This window comes from Bison bison, unplaced genomic scaffold (genome assembly GCF_000754665.1).
Source record: "Bison bison bison isolate TAMUID 2011002044 unplaced genomic scaffold, Bison_UMD1.0 scf7180017864223, whole genome shotgun sequence".
NCBI lineage: Eukaryota > Metazoa > Chordata > Mammalia > Artiodactyla > Bovidae > Bison > Bison bison.
In genome coordinates, this window is record NW_011494795.1 from 1,321,911 (window position 1) to 1,340,598 (window position 18,688).

The 18,688-nt window shown below is 47.0% G+C and overlaps 1 protein-coding gene across 1 annotated transcript in view; it reads right to left on the reverse strand.

The window, feature by feature from the left end:
- Positions 1–18,688, reverse strand: part of LMTK2 (lemur tyrosine kinase 2) — a 64,022-nt gene that overhangs the window by 14,884 nt on the left and 30,450 nt on the right. The window contains exons 7-11 of the mRNA XM_010845747.1: positions 15,303–15,439; positions 8,036–8,120; positions 6,971–7,092; positions 2,677–2,826; positions 9–1,399 (exon numbers count right to left, since the gene is read on the reverse strand). Coding sequence (XP_010844049.1) covers positions 9–1,399; positions 2,677–2,826; positions 6,971–7,092; positions 8,036–8,120; positions 15,303–15,439 — 1,885 coding nt within the window. The remainder of the gene's footprint in view (positions 1–8; positions 1,400–2,676; positions 2,827–6,970; positions 7,093–8,035; positions 8,121–15,302; positions 15,440–18,688) is intronic.

Consider the following 18,688-nt stretch of genomic DNA (forward strand, 5'->3'; position numbering starts at 1 on the left):
ACAGACACCGCCCTCTGGATGCATGGGCCTGGCTCCGCCCTGCTTCAGGGCCGCCCCCGGGGGGACATCATGAGGCGGCCCCTGGGTTTCGAGCGAGGTAGGAGGTACCTGCGGCTGTGGGGAGCAAGGTGAGGCCGCTGCCCCAGTGCCACCCTTGGGCGCTGCACCCGACTCCTTGCCGTGCACGCTGATGCTCTCCTGCAGCGAAGAGTAGGGTTTATTTTCAGCAAACTTAGACTCAGCCTCTACAGACTTTCTACTGGGAGTTTCTAACATGGATTCAGGAAAGCCAGCATTTCTGAGTTCTGTCTGCAGATCATTTACATGCTCTTTGCTGGACAAAGAGTCTTTCAGTAAGTTCTTCTCTTGAAGAAATAAAAAGTTTTCTGACAACTCTTCACTGTCCAGCTGATCAAAACCATCTTGGTGTATGAGTCTGTCTGTGGAGTAAAGAGGCTCACAGTCAAAAAGCTTACGGGGCTTTTCCCTCTCCAAGTGGCGTGCGATTACGGACTCTTTGGGGTCATCCAAACTTGAACTCAGGGTGGGAGGCTTAAAGTCAGCTTGGACTCCATTTAGTTCCATCAAGTCAAATATTTTTTGGTGACTGGGCAAAGCCTCTGACTTGTCAAGGTCATTAAATAAACTGTTGAAAGGGCTCTCGGGGCCCTTGGTGCTGTGTGCCTCCTCGGGTCTGCTGGCGTCTTTGGGGTCTGCACTGTTCTGGAAGAAATCCTCCTCTGTACTGGACTCCTCAAGCTCCAGGCTCCTGAGCGTCAGACACTGGGATGCGCCATCCCCAAGCCTCTCAGGATTATCCATCTCTGTCGTGAGCAGAGCGGGCGGGTAATCTAGCTCCAAGTTGCTACGGCTTTTTTCCTCTAACTGGATGTAGTAGTCGCTTCCAACAGAAAGGTTGTGGGCATCGAAAACGGGCACCACCCCGGGGGCCCGCAGGGGGACATCCTGGCCATTGTCATCCTGCTTGCCAGGACCGGGGTCTGAGAGCGAGCTCTCAAACGCTTCCGTGGGGAAGAAAATGCTGGTGTAGGACAAGGCTTCATCCGGGGGGCCCCGACTACGCTCGTCGAAATGGTCGTGCTTGGCCGCCTCCCAGACGTACTCGAAGCTCAGGCCTTGGCTGGTCTCGGTCACAGTGAGGACCTCCTCCATCTCTCTGCCGAGCCGGTCCCTGGTGAAGTGGTCGAGGATGGGGAAGGCGGCGTTACTTGCAGCGTCTCTGCTGTTTGCGGTGGGCTTGAGTGCGTTCCACTGCTGCTCAAAGTCCACTTCCGGGTCCCTCTGGCTTTGCATCCGCAGGTAGGTGAGCAGCCGGTGCACGTCCTCCGCTGCTGGCCGCTTATCTGGTGACAGCCAGCAGAACTGCAAGACTTCATACCTGAGCGAGACAGGAGATTAGTGGACAGATGACAAATTGTTTTAAAACAAGAAAAGACCTCACAAGGACCCCCTAGGCCAGCTCAACACCCAAGAAGTCCCAACACTTGAATCACTTTGCTGGCCACCAGCAGGAGTCTGGTTCATGGTGAGCTCTGGGGGAAAGTGGAAATGGAGAGAGAAAATCTGGCCACTGATTTCTGCATCCTTAGGACCCTGTGCAGCATCACTGCAATTCTTCTGGCCTTGTCGTTTGTTCTTCTGGTGTTTTCCACGCGCTCAGCCACTGAATTTACAAGCAGCCCTAAAATGCTCTCCTCTGAACACAACTGCCATCGGTCTCCTGCTTAGTCAAGGATGCACGTGTCTAACGTATGAGACTTACTCACTCTATTTTGCAAGGACTCACACAGAGACAGGCCGTGGTGACTACTCTCTAACGATTCCCCCGACAGAAAGGAACACCACGACCTTGTGCAGCACATGCTTCCCTCAGGCCACCAAAGGAGCTGAGGGTGGAGAGCAAGAGCAGAAACAGAAGCCCAGAGTAGGTGGCAGCCAGGAGATGGTCTTCAAAGGGTTGGCTGAATACGGGCAACGCCTTAAACTGCGGCCGTGAGTGGAAGGGAAGACAGGACGACGATGTCATGGTATTAAATTTACGGCAGAAACATCCAGTTATTCTGGGTGAGTTAGTTCTAGCAAGTCGGGTGAGGGGCTGAGCAGTGCCCACACATAAGGGCAACCAGATGCAGGGGCAACGCCCGCTGAGCACAGGGTGGCACGGACAGGGGCCTCAACACAGGGGAGCCCGACTCTACCTGGAAACCGAGGTAAGAATGGGTCTGGAGACTCTTAAGAAGTAAATTTGTTTTTGCAAATGTCAACACACATTATGCAAACTGCCTCAGGTGCCAATTCAAACCCAATCATGTCTGTGCTACCTGTCTCGTCACACGCTGAGTGTCACACATACAGCCTTGTTCAAAAACAATTCCACGATAGCAAATGCCCTCAAACTGATTCTTAGAATTAACTCAGACTTAACAAGTTTCTTATCACATGTATAAGACAGAAATTCCTGCTGGTTCTACACTTTTTTTTTTAAACAGTATTACATTTTAAAAACTAGATGTTAATTCTAAAATCAGTCATGAATAATATATAAATGATTGCTTTTCATAACATTTACTGTTGAAAATCAGGGAATATATAACTAAGACTTGTGGAGACAGACTTTCTTCGGCTTCTGAGAGAAGGTGACGTGAAGTTACCCACCATCTGTCGGAGTAGGGCTGCTCCAGCTGGGGCTTTGGGAGTTTCGTGTCTCTCTCTCGAATGACCTGGTTGAGAACATCTAAGTTGGAGAGGTTGGAATAAGGCTGAGCAGCATTCTCAAAGAGCTCCCAAAGCGTCACACCCAGGGACCTGTGGGGGAATAAAAAAGCACATCTTTCTCTCTTCAGATACTGAATTTGTAACACCCACAGTTTTACACATACAGCCATCAGTCATTTCAAGCACAAGGGGCTACGGAAGAGGTTATTCAAGATAGCGCTTTAACATGACTTAAAAAGCAAGCACTTCTATTAAGGTGTGGACCACAGCAAGAACGCCTCCTCAGACTGACTAACAGAATGTTACTTTAGGAGTTCCGGCCAAGGTAAAAAAAAAAAAAAAATTAGGTGGAGCTAGAGGGAATAATCACAAGGAAGCATTCAAATGACTGTCAACTTTAAAACTCAAGGAATCATAAAAGATCATCACAATGGCCTTGAAAGGATTCAGCAACATGGCTAGATATAGGGTAAACACACGGAATTCTGAGGGTTTTGGTGGCGGGGGGCAGGGAATCCCATTCACAACAGTAGTAAGCAGTGGAACTTCCAAAGTGAACAGGTCTTCCCTGTTGACCTGTGTGTTTCCTATTGCAGTTATTCTGAGTATTCAGGGCTTTCCGCTATCAGGAAGGACGACTCTTCACTGCTTGGTGGAAGAGGCCACCTGCCCGGATCACTCACTGCCTACGGGTACCATCACCACAGGCAAGGGACCACCTTCTCTGTACCTGCCCTGCCCGCCCGTGTGCCCAGCGCTGTCCCCTTGGAAATGGCCTTTGCTGGTGGGTTGGGGGGGATACCTCCTCTACGTGGTCTCCGTGTTCCTTCCCACCACTCCCCTCCCGTCGTGTGTTACGATCTATTTTCTGCAGTGGCTCCTGGACCTGGCTGGTCATCTGTGTCACCCGGACGCTGGTACTGAGCACCCACCGCTGAGGACTCTTAGCTGGCAGATGCAGGCATGGCTGCATGCTTAGAAAGCTCTCATGTGGCTGTGACTCCTGTCAGATGTAGCTACTGATGATTCACATGACGATGACCGACACCCACCAGAAAAATAAGCTGTATTTGAATACATCAATCTATTATTTGACACTGCAGAGTACAATGTAACTTACGAGTTAAATTCTCTTTACGCTTATCTCACAAATCAGTGAGTAAATCAACATATTCAGTATCTAGGTGGAGAGGGCATTTCTATCAAGGAAATAAAAGAACCCAAATCTCTAGTCCAGTTCAAGAAGGGAGACATGCCCCTGGCACAGAACTGCTAGGAGCAGAGAGCCATCTTGGATGAAAAAGAAGTTTAAGACACTGTCAATGACTTTAGGGAATTACCAACTTATTTAATTAAGGAAAATAAAAAGTTTGCATGAAATGCTAAAGACCACAAAGGCAGTCTCTGACTGGGGCACAGTGAGTGTTTTCAGCACCTGATCTGATCCTGGGCATGCACCTCTGCCCACCTCAGCTTCTCCAGACCCCTGACACCCTTTCTCTCCCCCCATAAGGCCTGTTCCTGAACCAGCCCTCTCCTCAGCCCCTCCGCTGCTCTTCAGAGCACATGAGGCCTGGGCTTTCTCAGCTCCTCACTCCTAACACCTCTCTCCAGCATCCCTCGTGCATCTTCTCACGCAGGCCACCAAGGAAGATGAGACGTGTCCCCCTATTCAAGGCCCATCCTGCGGTTCCCTATTCCCTCGTCTTTCTGCCCAGTCTCCTCAGGAAAAGCGGTATCAGCCGCTGCCCACCATTCCCTGTCTCCCTAAGGACCAGTGGCCTGCTTTCTTCTGGAAGGAAAAACGTCCTGTAGCTCTTCTCCCCTCTTCCACCAAACTCATGGAACCAAGACCATCAGGTCACCCCCAGCACAGGGCAGTGTGGTCCCTGCCTCGGGCAGAAGCTGACACCACCGGCAGCCCTGCGCCAGGGCTTCTCGCCCCATCAGAAACAATGGGCAGGCTCCGTCTCTGGGAACGCAGGGTAAGTCTTCAGGTCAATCACCCCACTGAGAACAGTAACAATACGGATGATGCGTGAAAGGCAACTTCGTATAAAACATATCAACAACAGAGAAGCTGGCAGAGAACTCACTGGACAGAACCTGGAGCTCAGAGAACAAAGAATGCCACGCTGTGTCTGACCGTGGCGCCTGCCGGAGCACGGGACCCACACGCCTGTCTGTAGCGAGCAAGGCTCAACGGTGCACAGGCCCAAGCCCTGGCCCTGCCCAACAGGGGGCCTCACAGAGACCTCCTCACCATGGTGAGGACACACCTGCCCCCCAGGAGCCCGGGGGGGCAAGCTGGCTTGGCACCGAGGCCCTGTGAGTGAGTGCACGTTTGTGACTGTGAGTGTGTGTGTACATGTATGTTGAGTACACGTGTGCGTGTGCCTGCGGCAGGGGTAGGGGGATGGACAGTCCCGAAGAAGCTGTGACCACAGAGCTGGCCTTACTGGGATTCGCAGCCCAAGCTCACACCATCCGAGTGCCCCAAAGACCTCAGGCTGAATACAGAAAGCCCTGGGCTGCTGTTGTCCCTGCCGAGCCAGGACACCCAGAGAGCTGACACAAGCACGGGTGCACCCTCTCTGAGGGAATGTTCTCAAGGCCAGGCTTCCAGGATCCTCACCATCAGAAGGCCCCGAGGAAACAAGGCACCATCAAGAACCAGGAAGATCAAATCCACGAAGACCTCAGATACAGGAATTATCGGATGCAGATCATAACTGAACTTTAAAAAACTCTGGGACAGTTTTTTAAAAAATCAAATAGACCTCCTAAAACAGAAAAGCCAATTACCTGAACTATAAAATTCAGTAGAGATTTAATAGAGGAATAGACACAGCCGAAGAAGGAATTTTAAAAAGACCAAGAATTAGCAGCTAGAGCACACGTCTGAAAAATGATCTAGAGTGTGGCACAGGGAGCTGAAGGAGAGAATAAGAGACAAAAGACAAAGCAAGAGGTCATGACTCGTGTCTAATCAGACTTCCAAAAGAAGAAAAAATGGGGCTGAGGCAGTTATTGGGAGGATAAGGGCTGAGAACACCCACCTAAGATGAAATGCCAAGCAGAAAAACAAAAAAGTCCACACCCACACATATTACAGTGAAACTACAAAAAAACAAAAGACAAAGAGAAGAGTTTAAAAGCAGCCAGAGAGAAAAAGTCACGTTACCTTCAAAGAGCTTAGGGAGACTTACGGCTGACTTCTCAAGAGCAACAATGGAAGCCAGAAGACAGTGGAGTGAGATCTTCAATACACGGAGAGAAAATAACTGTCACCAAGTAAAAAAATACACTTCAAGAATGAGGACAAAACAGAGGTATGCTCAGACCTACAGAAAAAGACCTGAGAGTCTGTTACCAGGGAGACTGCACCACAGGGAATTCTGAAGGACATACTTCAGATAGAAGGAGAGTAAGCCCCAACAGAAGGTCTGAGATTTGGGGGAAATTTAAGAAAAAAAGCAAAGTCATTTAATTATGTGGATAAACCTAAACAAACACTGATGTTAAGAAAAATAACATCTTGTGGGGTTAAGAGAAAAAAAATAAGATACCTCACAATGATGAACATAATTGCGTGTGTGTGTGTGTGTGTGTGTGTGTGTGTGTGTGTGTGGTGTAAATTTAAAGCATGTTAAAATACCCTGGGGTCCTCGTATCGCTCAGAAAGGGGCCAAAGTAAGAACTACTGTTAGACTAAGTTAAGTATGCATGTTATTTCTAGGGTAGCCAATACAATCATAGCAATAGACTACACAGCTCCCAAACTACGAGGAAAAGAAAAAAATTCCATAAGAAAGTAAGAAGCAAAAAAAAATAGAAAAAGCAGGACAACAGCACCAAAAAAAAAGGTAGATATAAATTTAGAAAGCTGTAACAGAAACTGTTAGTCTTACATACCTCTTTCAGTTTTTTCATTCACTCAATTAACATTTATTAAACATCTACTATAAACAAGGCCCTATAGTAGGCAAAGAAAACAGCCTTGGTTCCTGCTTTTATGGAGATTATTACTATTGAATGGGTAAAAGTTATTGCACCATTGCAAAAACTGGGATCATTGCTATGATGTCAATAAATTATCTTTCACATCATCAGTCACTGGTATTCCTACATCTCATTCAATTATTATACTTTCCCTTAAGAAAGTACTTGAGAAGAAAGAAGTTAGGACTCTGTTAATAACAAAAGCCTAATCGAATGGTAAATCGATACATACCAGATATTACTATATTTAGTTTGATCTGCAGTTAGCAGTCTGTCTTGAAAGCTGGTTACTAATTCTGGAGCAGTCCACCGAAGAGGGAAAAATTTTTTATCATCTGTCTCAATATAATCCTCCTGTTTTGTAAGAAAGCACACAGAATTTTGAATTCTCTAACACTTCTAGTGAGCTCAGTAACTTAATCCCAGGTCATTCTCAGAAAACACATACTCTACCCAAAAACACAAGTCAGAAAAAAGAAATGGACACAGAGACAGAGTTTCCAGGCAGAGGGTGGGTGGAGGGTTTCTCTGAATCAGCCTCCTGGGCCTCATGAGCTGGTTTCTGAACCATGAACACCTGCTCAGTCTCCCTTCCTGGAAAAGGAAAGTACGCCGTGTCTGATGCACAGAACACAGACTCTGAGCAAAATATCTTGTAAACTATGCTGGGCTGTATTCCTGAGCAGAAGAACAGGGTGGTTAATGAGTAAGAGTGCAGGCTTTCGAATTGGACAGACTGTTGAGTCAACGTTCAACCATCTACCAGCTCTGTGACTCTTGAGCAAGCAGCAAACATGAGCCTTACTCCTGACCTGTGAGATCAGGAAGACGCACCAGCCCTCCCTTTACAATGAGGACTACATGAGACCACGTGGGCAAGTCCTTCATAGTGCCTGGGTGGCATACAGCAAGTGCTCAAGATACTAGAGCTACTATGGAGACTAAGAACAGACTTACATTTGCATCAATTTTTTTTTTTTTTTTGCCCCAGAGTAAGCCACCTTACTCAGCTGGGCTAAACAAACACACACAAATAAAAATTTCACAGGTACTTTACTTATTTTCTTTGGGGGATATATTTTTGAGAGCTGAAAAACTCAAATCCCAAGCTTACTGATTTGAGCTGAAATTTTACCAAACATGTAACAGAAATATTTATATATGATGTGTATATTTTATTATATAGCAGCAATAATTATTTACCCTCCCTTTCCAAACAGGCATGGCATTTTGTGATATGACCACTTCATGAGCATTAAATTAGATCAGAGAGAGAACCCTTAAACCTCTGGCTTACCTTGTACCTGCTGAATCCTATTCCATAATCACCCACTTTCACATTTAAGTCCGAGGTAAGAAAGCAGTTTCTCAGGGCTAAGTCACTGAAAACAGAAAGAGTGAAGTGAACATGAGAACAAGGCGAATCAACACCCAGGATGACATGACATGGAACTGCTGTGGAAAAAGGCTTTCTTGGGAAATCAGGGTGGTAAGTGTATTGAGTTCCCTGATAAATAATTTATGTTTGAAAATCCTTTTTCATAGAAAAAGGCAACGCCATATTCCTAATTACTTAAAGAATGGAGATGATCAGTTTTGGTTTTTTTTGGTAAATCACTCTGACTGCTAACAGGTTAAAATCTAAATGTATTTGTACCTTGTTCTGCATTGATACCAGACTTATGGCTCATTTCCTGGTATTTTTAGAGTTACCACAGAAGAATTCTAAACTGGCTAATTTGTCTGAATTTATTTTAAATACCTTACATTACCTGAGTAATAGTCTAGTAGTAGTCTCTTAACTGCAAGTAAAGAATAAAGTTACAACTTCAAGCACACTAAAATAATCTGCATTATTAAAAATGTTTGTTTTAACTCCTTTTTCAAAGATATGCAAGCATTATAAGTGATTTGCTGCTGCTGCTGCTGCTAAGTCCGACTCTGTGCGACCCCATAGACGGCAGCCCACCAGGCTCCGCCGTCCCTGGTATTCTCCAGGCAAGAACACTGGAGTGGGTTGCCATTTCCTTCTCCAATGCATGAAAGTGAAAAGTGAAAGTGAAGTCTCTCAGTCGTGTCCGACTCTTCGCGACCCCATGGACTGCAGCCTACCAGGCTCCTCCGTCCATGGGACTTTCCAGGCAAGAGTGCTGGAGTGGGTTGCCATTGCCTTCCCCAAATAAGTGATTTAAATAAGTGACTTAGCCCCCTCCAATTCACTCTCTTCTCTTCCAAACTCTACCTCTCCAAGAGGGAGGCAAAGAGTATATTTTCAAGACTGACTTAAAACGATTTACTCAGTTTATTTAAGAACAAATTAGTTTTAAAAACTACCTAACTTGAAAAGTAAAAACCTACTTTTTCTAAAAAAAACTTCCCATAGACACAGCAGATTACATTTTTTGGATTTTAGCTTTAACCCTTGGGATTTTTTAAATTATCAATTGGCATATGAATGAAAAAGTCACTGAACTAAAATAGAACTGAATACCTAACTTACAGTTTTAAATCTTAAATAAAAGTTCTCAGAAACTGAATTTCCATAGTCCAAAATTTAAAACGTTTGTCTTTATATGGCCAAAAATCAAAAACGTTATCAAATTATTTTCAGTGATTTTAGTTTCCAAAGCTCGTGTGTCTGAAATAGAGCAAACAACATGGATGAGGACACGAGAGCGAACGCCGGCGGAATCCAGTGGCTGGTGCGCACCACCACGGATCCCACCGCACCATCCCGGCTCGTGTTCAGAAAGCACTTTACACACAGGCGTTTCTCCCGCACCTGATACGTGTTAACTCGTTTCATCCTCACAGCAGGCCTCCCAGGTGGGTACTGGTATGTCCCCATTTACAGAAAAGGAGACTGAGGCGCAAGGAACTGAAGCGACTCTCCAGGGCCAGTATTTCTGTCTCTCACCATCAATGACCGTCAGCAACAACCCGTGACCAGTCGGTCAGAGCTCACTGCGGTCTGTGCGGCTGGTCCTCAATAAACACGCCAACCTCGTGCTGACCTCAGTGGACACCCGTCTGTGTCACACCATGGTGGCTCTCACAGTATGTCACACCTTGTCACTGTTATTATGTTTGTGATAATGATCTGTGATCACTGACCTTCAGTGTTACTACCGTAATTTTTTTGGCGTTTTTTAAGCGATAAAAGTTTTAAGTCCAAGATAAGAAAGCAGTTAGATGTATTCAATTAGTTAGATGTAGTGAAACCAGTCAGATGTATTCAATCCCTCCATACACCATCTTTACAAGCAGTGTTTTCACGGCACTCCACCAGGCCTCTGGAGTGTCTGGGGAAACCTCGGGACACCTCTAATGTTACAGACGAAATGCACGCACGTGGGGGGATCAGTGCCCCAGCCCACCACGGTAAAGAGATTCTCCTGATAAAGCAAGTCTATGAACTTTTAGGTTTCCAAGTGCATAGAGCAGTCATGTTCACACCACACTGTAGTCTATTATGTGTCCAAAAGCAAACACAAACAAAAAAATGCTACGTATAAACCTTAATTTAAAATACTATCACTTAAAAAATGTCAAAACAATTTCAATAGTAACACTGAAGATTACTGATCACAGATCATCGTAACAAACGACGACGACAAGGTGTGAAATACTGTGAGAGCCACCCGACGTGATGCAGACAGGAAGCGAGCAGCGCTGCTGGAGAGGTGCACCGCCAGACCTGCCCGACGACGGCTGCTGCAGACTTCTGATCTGTGTGTGTGGGGGGCGGTGAGTCCAGCAAACCCGCAGCATCTTCGAAGCGTGGTAGAACGAGGTGCGCCGTAGAAACCTCCCATCTCAAGGAGAGAGGTGGCCCCTGGGTTTTGGAGATGAGGAAGGAAGGACGGGTGGCCACGTGCGGGCAGCAGAATGCGGGGCTCTTGGCCGCCTGGCCCCTGGACTACAAGCCGCACGTGCATGGCACTGCGGGTCCTGCCCCAGAGGCTCCGGGCACCGCTGGCTCGCACTGCTAAGGCCCCTGCAGACAGACCCTCCTCAACCTTCCCAACACCTCTGTCCTGGGAGCAGAATGAAGATCTGGGTGCCAGGGCCCCCGCCCAGGAGCGTGCAGGCATCCGAAGCAGGGTGGCAGCCTGAGGCCACAGTGGGGGGCACCTGCAGGGTGGCCCCTGGCACCTTCCACTCCAGCCACTCGAGCCACTCCAGGGCCGCCGGCCGCCTCCCTCCACACCTTTCTCCTCACACAGGGTCCCTGCATGTCTATAGACACGGGGAACGAGAAGCAGGTAAAAGGTGAAAAGATATATGGGCAAAGGGCCTGGGGCTCTCTGTACATGACACTGTGAAACTCCTACAATTCGACTTATGGTCTGAGAGAGAGAGAGAGAGAGAGAAGAGGAGGAAACACCTCTTGTTACCTGAACACTGGGGGTACTGAGGAGGAAAACGATGGTGTGACCGAGGGAACTTCCTCTAAACTCGCCCTGTACCCCACCCCAAACATCCTGGTCACCAGAGGACAGTGCAAAAACACTGGACAAAGTCAGAGACCGGCGACCTACTCTTGGCTCCACCACTCGTAACTGTGTGACTCTGGCAAGTCAATTAGCACACCAGAGCCTCAGTTCTCCCTGGCAAAAAAAAAGAAAAAAAATGAGGAGGTGTGCGCTAACCTGTAAGGGTTAACTCATAAGGTTTTTATAAGAATACAGTTTTTAAACATCAAAATATTCAAAACATCAAAGTGTTGTCCAAAGTCAAAATGATATAATTCAACTCAAAAGTAGTAAAACATACATATTCTCCAAGGTCCAATAATGTACCAAGCTAAAGAATAGGAAACCGTAAAGGTGTAACTTTTTAACAGCAGAGCTAACTCTTGACGTCAATGGCTGGTTTGGGTCAAGAAATACAAACATACCCAGTATGTTCTTCTTTCAAGTTGAAAAACAGGTCTAGTAGCAAAGCTGCCAACTGACCTGGCCCTCAGAGCTTGGGCTCCGTCCCCCTGGGCGGTAACACGTGCGGCGGCCTCAGTGGTGACTGCAGGGACCCCGCCAGGTGAGCGGAGCAGCAGGTACACAGAAGTGTTCTAAACAGTTTTCCGCCCGGATTCACAAGGAAACATCATGGCTTGTTCTCAGCTCCCACTGGCGTGAGAGCTCGTCCACCTCCAGGAGATCGGTCTTGTGGAAATAGCTCAGAGGGGCTGCAGCCGTTTTGAAAACTACTCTGTCCTCTATTCAATTAACATATTACCCACCAAGGCTCTCCCAGGAACCTGAATTCCTAATCAAAAGAGCAAGCGACAACCCAACATTACTGAACACTCTTCCAGGGCGCGGCCCACATTATCTTATGTAATCCTGACAAAAGCACTTCAGGGCAAGATTACCCTGTTTCAGGGAAGAAACAGGCTCAGAGGATTAAGGAAGGAGAGGCCACTTAATAGCTTCAGCTCACTGTACCAACCCGCCGCCAGCAGCCACCACAGCATAAAAATGAATCCCCATGTGGGCTGTGAAGAGACTCTGCCGCTTCCCACTGGAAGGTGGCTGCAGCTCGCGGAGGCAGCGGCTGAGGAGCAAGGCCAGGGGATTCAGACGCAGCACAAACAGGCCACTGGGCTCATTCAGCGTCTGGAAAGCTTTCACCCCTGCTCATCAGGTCAGTCTGCATCCCGCTTCTCTTCCCTGATGTCACAGCACAGACAAGGTCTACAACCCAGGCCTGTGGCCAGTCCTCCCTAACCCTCTCACACACACCTTCCCCATAAACTGGGTTCTGCAGATGCTGGGCTCCTGTAACACTGGACACCCACACTCTGAGGGCTGGAGGACTTACTAACCTCGGTGTTTCTCAGCAGAAAGTAACTTTTAACTTTAAACTGGGAAAATCCTAAAGAGGTCTCGTGTGTTGTTTTGGCCGCGCCACACAGCATGTGGGATCCTAGTCTCCCGACCAGGAATCGCACCTGCACCCCTGCAGAGGAAGCGCTGAGTCCCAACCACTGGACCCCCAGGGACGTCCCTCAGGAGGTCCCTTCATGCAGTGTGGCCTGGGTACACCTTAAGGCCACGGTCACATGGGTCTCCAGCTACAAGAGACATGCCCATGCCGCCCGCTGGATGCCCTGTGCCCTTACTCATCACAGTGGCCTGGTGGCTTCTTCCTGCTCCTCCAGGAAGACTGACAGGCCGGGCACAGGAAGTCCCAGGCGCTCGGCCAGCAGGTCAGGACGGTGCGGAGCATGGCACACTGGCAGCCCCTGCTGTTTACGTGGCCTTCATGGCCACCATCTCTGACTGCAGAAACGCAGCCTGCCCAAGACCCAGGCTTAAGTCTTCTCTCAGACAATAAGCAAAAGTAAAAATTAACTGGGAGTGCCTTACTAGATCAGCTTCCAGTTCGATGTGTGGGAAGTTCTATTTCCAACCAACATAGAAAGTTTGACTTTGAGTCAACAAATAAATATTCCAAAGTCCAACTTAAAACTATGCTATTATGTACTCAGTGTCTTATAACAACCTAGACTGACAAATAATCTGAAAAACATGTATACAACTGAGCCACTCTGCTGTACACCTGGGACAAAGCACTGCAGACCAACTCTACTTCAATTGTATAAAATGCTATTACAGTGTGCTACCAACAAAAAAATAAAGCACACAAAATTACATAAAATATGGCTACTTTTTAAAATAAAATGAAACAGCTGTCAATGGTTTCAGGAATTTTCTTTACCTTGAGTTTATGTACCTGAATTACATCCAAATCATGTGAGTTAATTTATCATCTTTATTTGTTTGAAACAAGATTCTAAAGTAAGTAAAACTTTAATCTAAAGAAACTCACAGGAAGGTAACATTTACTTTGCCAATTTTTAAAATATAATCATAGAAACCAATCTGGGCTTTAAACAATTTCCAGTTGTCTCTGTTAACTTTATGTTGCTGATTATGATGTGATCTTCTCTGAAAATGCTCCACTATTTAGGTAATCGTCACTTGTGTTTTATAAGAGTAACAATACAAATATGCTGGGTATTAATCTGTTACAAGGGGAAAAAGCAAAATATAAGATTTTTCCATTATAAAACAAATAGATCTTTATATTTTGAAGTTTTGTGTAAGGGCTTCTGCCTTGGGCCTGAAGAAATTCATAATTTTTTCAGGTGTCTTAAAAAGCACCTTATCAGAATGATCTGCTCACCGTGCAAGTCAAATAAGATAGATATGTAAGAAGAGTGTTAATTTTCTTCTTTCTACCCTGAAGTAATGTTAAGAATTTGATAGGTATTTTTCCATATCTGTTCATACACATACACACAGAGATTCACATAAACCCCCACAGATATAAGCATTTTCTTTTTTTAATGGTGTTGTATTTTAAAAACATTTTATATATGTGTATATATAAAATATACAACCTGTGCAACCTATGTCTCCATGTCAGTACACACAGGTATTCCTTTTCAGGTCTTTCGATTGTTAAAGAGTAAAATGATTTAATTAAAGTCAACTAAAGAGACAGCTCAGTGGTAAAGAACCTGCCTAACAATGCAGGAGACTTGGGAGACGTGGGTTCGATCCCTGGGTCAGGAAAATCCCCTGGACAAGGAAATGGCAACCCACTTCAGTATTAGATGGAGGAGCCTTGGCCGGGGGGGTGGGGGGCGGTCAGACATGACTGAGTATACATGCACGCATGCACACGTGCATACACACACACAAACTGAGCACGCAAGAGTCAGACGTGACTGAGCATGCACACATGCATGCACACGCGCGCGCGCGCGCGCACGCACACACACACACACACACACACACACTCTGCCCAATTTGTCCACAGACCTGAGAAAACATTTCAAACACAAATCAGAGCTGAAAAGGCTGGAGGAGAACAAGCAGGAGTCTCCTTCTGAGTTTAAAGAATCATCATCTCAGGACTCAAAGCCCTTTGCCATCCTAATTAAAACAATTATGTGGATGATCTGAACAAAATACGACGCACTCTGAGAGCTGTGGCTGCTCAAGTGGGGCCTGAAACGCATCTCTGGAGAGATGTGTTACCCCGACCCCAGTGCTGCTCACACCAACCCCAGCACCCCCGACCCAGTCAGGGCGGCCTCTCGGAGTGCCGACCAGAGGCCCACACTGGGGCCTTCTATCAGAAGATGACGTCAGACCCTCAGAGCCCTCCTCCAGAACTGGAGAGGGCCACACTGTGACAACGACGCCCAGCGGGTAGAGGCGGAGCCTGAGGCTGATGCGAGGGGGATGCCAAGGCAGGGGTCCGGAAGGGAGACCGGAACTGCTCCGTCACGACTCTGAGCATCACACCCATTTGCATGCTTTGAGATTCTGGCAATAACCTCTAGGTCTTAGGCTGTATTGGCACTCTGTTCCCTGGTGCTGGTTTAGATGGAGCCCAGCTCGACCCTTGTTCTGACCCTGGGCAGGAGGGGACGTCTTGTTTATAAATTGAAAGTTCACACCCAAAGCTGGTCCTCCTTGGGCTTCCAGCAGAGCCAGTGCCACGTTTGGGGTTAGGGGTGGGGAAGGAACGCGAGCGGAGGGACCCACCTGTGCAGGAAGTGCCGCTTGTGCATGGCCGCCAGCCCCGCTGCGATCTCGCACGCCAGCCTCTGTAGCAGCATGGTCTGTGCGTCCCCCCGTGCCGGCTCCGGCTCGCCGCCACGCAGGTAAGCCTTCAGGTCGCCCTGCAGGAACCAGCCCAGGTCAGTTTCCAGAGAGGACCAGGGGGACAGACGGGCATCTCAGCTGACAGAGATGCTGATGTGACTTCTTGGAAATTACTCAGATTTGAGCTTAATTAAGAATCTTACTGAACACATTTAAAATTACAAAAAAAGCAATTCCAACCAAATACTTCAAAGCTTGAGAAAATGTCCTTCTTCTTTTAGGATCATTCTAAATTCAACATTAGTTTACCTTTGTTATAGAAACACATGGATAACAACGGCTAAAAAATAATAAAAATAAAAAGAGATAATTTTACACTGACGCACACTTTGCATTTACTGCAGAGGCACAGAAACTCCCAGGTCACTGAAAGAACAAGATGGAGAGTAAGCAAGAGGAGCCGCTCACACCACCTCCAAGGGTTCCAGGGGAGGTCACATCACAGAAGCTCTCAGCAACAACACAGAGGGAGAGAGGGAAAGAAAAACGGATGGGAAAGGAAGAAAAAGCGTTGTCAAGTGCCGGTAACAGCTGCAATTCTTTGCCGGCTTCCCCACACCCCCTGTGAAAAAGAACACTAGGGCCACTTCAGAAACATTGATGATGTGACTCTAATTAAGTCTGTTCAAAGGACAGGAAATTGAACAAATTCACACTTAGACCCCAGCACACAGGTATTTCAATGTCCCGGGTACCCGCGAAGGAACCCCCACTCCGCCCCCCCCAACACACACATGGCTTTCTCGGTTTCTGTCCCCTGACTCTCAGGGTGGTGTGTCCTGGGGCATGTACCATGTATCTCTTTGGGGAAATACACCTTTGAGGCAATCTTCCATGTTCTGCTTACCACATGATTAAGTATTTATTGATGTGATGTAATTCCAAGGTAAAGCTTTATATATAATCAATAAAATTTAGAAAAAGCAAGTCAAAAGCTTTCAGTTTTCTTTACACGTGAGTCAAAAAAGATGCCTGAGAAAGAAAATTCCTTGACCAATTAAAAGAACTGAATGCCTTCCTAACGACTGCTACTGAAGACAGCAAACTGATCAAACCTCCCAAATTAAACTTTAAAACACAACATTCCTCTGCTGCATTTGTCCACACTCAATACTAAGTGTATTCTAAAGGAAAGTCTAAGTCCAAACCAAGAACCTAAATTTGTTTTCATTCCATTTCAATGATCTTTATATGAATGATAATGTTGGTATCATGGGGTTCTCATGGCTGGGAAAGACTGAAGGCAGAAGGAGAAGAGGGTGACAGAGGATGAGATGGTTGGATGGCATCACGGATTCAATGGACATGAACTTGGGCAAACTGTGAGAGATGGTGAAGGACAGGGAAGCCTGGCGTGCTGCAGTCCACGGGGTCGCAGGGTCAGACACGACGTGGCGACTGAACAACAACAACAACGTGGGTATCAGTAACTGTTACCATCTGAGCTTTCAAGCGGGAGTCGAGCCCTGTGCTGGGAGTTTCTGCACCTGTTACCGCAAATAACTCTCACAGTTTGAAGCACTTTCCGGACATGGAAGAGGCTTAGGGAGGGTGAGAACTTTGCCCAAGGTCACAGAGCTAACAAACAACGTGCCTGCACTTCCACTCTTCTGTTTACTTGCCAAGAAAATTCTATTTGGTGAGTGGATCCAATTATTATGCAGATCAAATCAGTTATTTTACGAGAATGAACGAATGTCAAGTCAACTAAAGTCTCTAGGACTGTCCCCGACTCAGCGAGCTGCTCCGCCAGGGGAGCTGCCGCCCCGGACCAGGGTGGGTGCTCACCCCCACCGCCGCACTCCTGCTTCTCTGCAAACACAGCCTTTCCCGTTCTGCACCCCCGCACAACTACAAGCTGCTCCAGACGAGAAACACCTTTTTCCCCCTCTAAGAAAAATACATTCTCCTCACCACCCAACCCACCTTCACCCAGGCTAGGCTCTATCCAGTGCAGAAGTGGCGGGGATAAAACCTGTGTTGGGTGACAATTAAATTAACCCAGAAAAACTCCAGCAGAAAGTATGGGGACTACAGGCTCATGGGATTTTCATAAGGTAGCCCACACGGAAATGAAATATGAGAACAGAGAGCTGAAGTTTATTCACCTTACCAGTGAAATGACAACTTAAAAGGCATCTGTCTAACCCCCTTCCTTCAATGTCCATCTAAGGAAAAAACCACCCTCACACAAAAGCAGGACTGTGCTGCTCTGCGTCTGGCCAATGCTCAAAGCAAACAGGAGCTTCCAGCCAACAGCGAACACTTCCCAAGTGATTTTGGCCATGAAGGCAGGAACGGCGGAGTGGGTGTAGCTGTTTTTCAAGGTTACCTAAAGTATATTCCTTACCACTCACTGTTCTTAAGTTATCTTCTGTCCACAATAGGCCACTCCCCAAATTTCACCAGGAGATAAAGTATAATAAACAGAAGGAGATTTTGCTTCAGCTCTGAAGGTTTCCAGCTTGGCAAAAACTCAGTCTCTCCCCACCTGCACTGGGGTGGGGAGGAGAGGGGGAGGGTGAGCACAGCCCGGGCAAACACGTCTCTAACCTGCGGAGTCAACATCAGCGGTTCCTGAGGAGCAGATGAGCTTCTCACGGACGAGACCTGCGATGGGCTGGGAGGGGCCCAGGGCTACTTCTATGTTCTAGAAAGAACTCCAGCGCTCTCCTGGCACCACCGTGCAAAAGAAAAATCAGTGTAAGATCTTCAACTATAGCAAAGATGTTTCTGTAACTACTAAAAATTGATCCATTGTATCCAAAACAGATAAAGCTGTAAAAATTTAGGTATCTGGCTTACGTTTTAATGATGCTTAGTGAGTCGACTGGGATTATTACTTTGGTCTATTATTTAAAAAGAGAAACACTGAGAACAGCAATGTATACTGAAACAAAACAAAGCTCCCTTTATCCAAGTTTTAAATACTTCTCACATCCTCCCTAATGCCCTTCCGTGAGAAACTCAAGAAAACCTTACGACGCTAGATGGCAGCAAAGCGCTGGTACTGAGACCTCAGACACCAGAGCAGCAGCTTGGCCCCCTCTGTACTGAGGCACGCGGACCTTCAGATGCTTCCTCGGGAGGACCCTCTCAAACCCCAACACCGGCTGCCCTGAGTGCTCTGTCCAGCTTTCCGCCGGACACGGAGAACCATGAATTCACTTCAACACGGCGTAAAGACCCAACAAGCAAATAGATTAGAAATTACAATTGCTCATACGTTTAACAGAAGGATTTGGGAGAAAACTTTATGTTTTTAC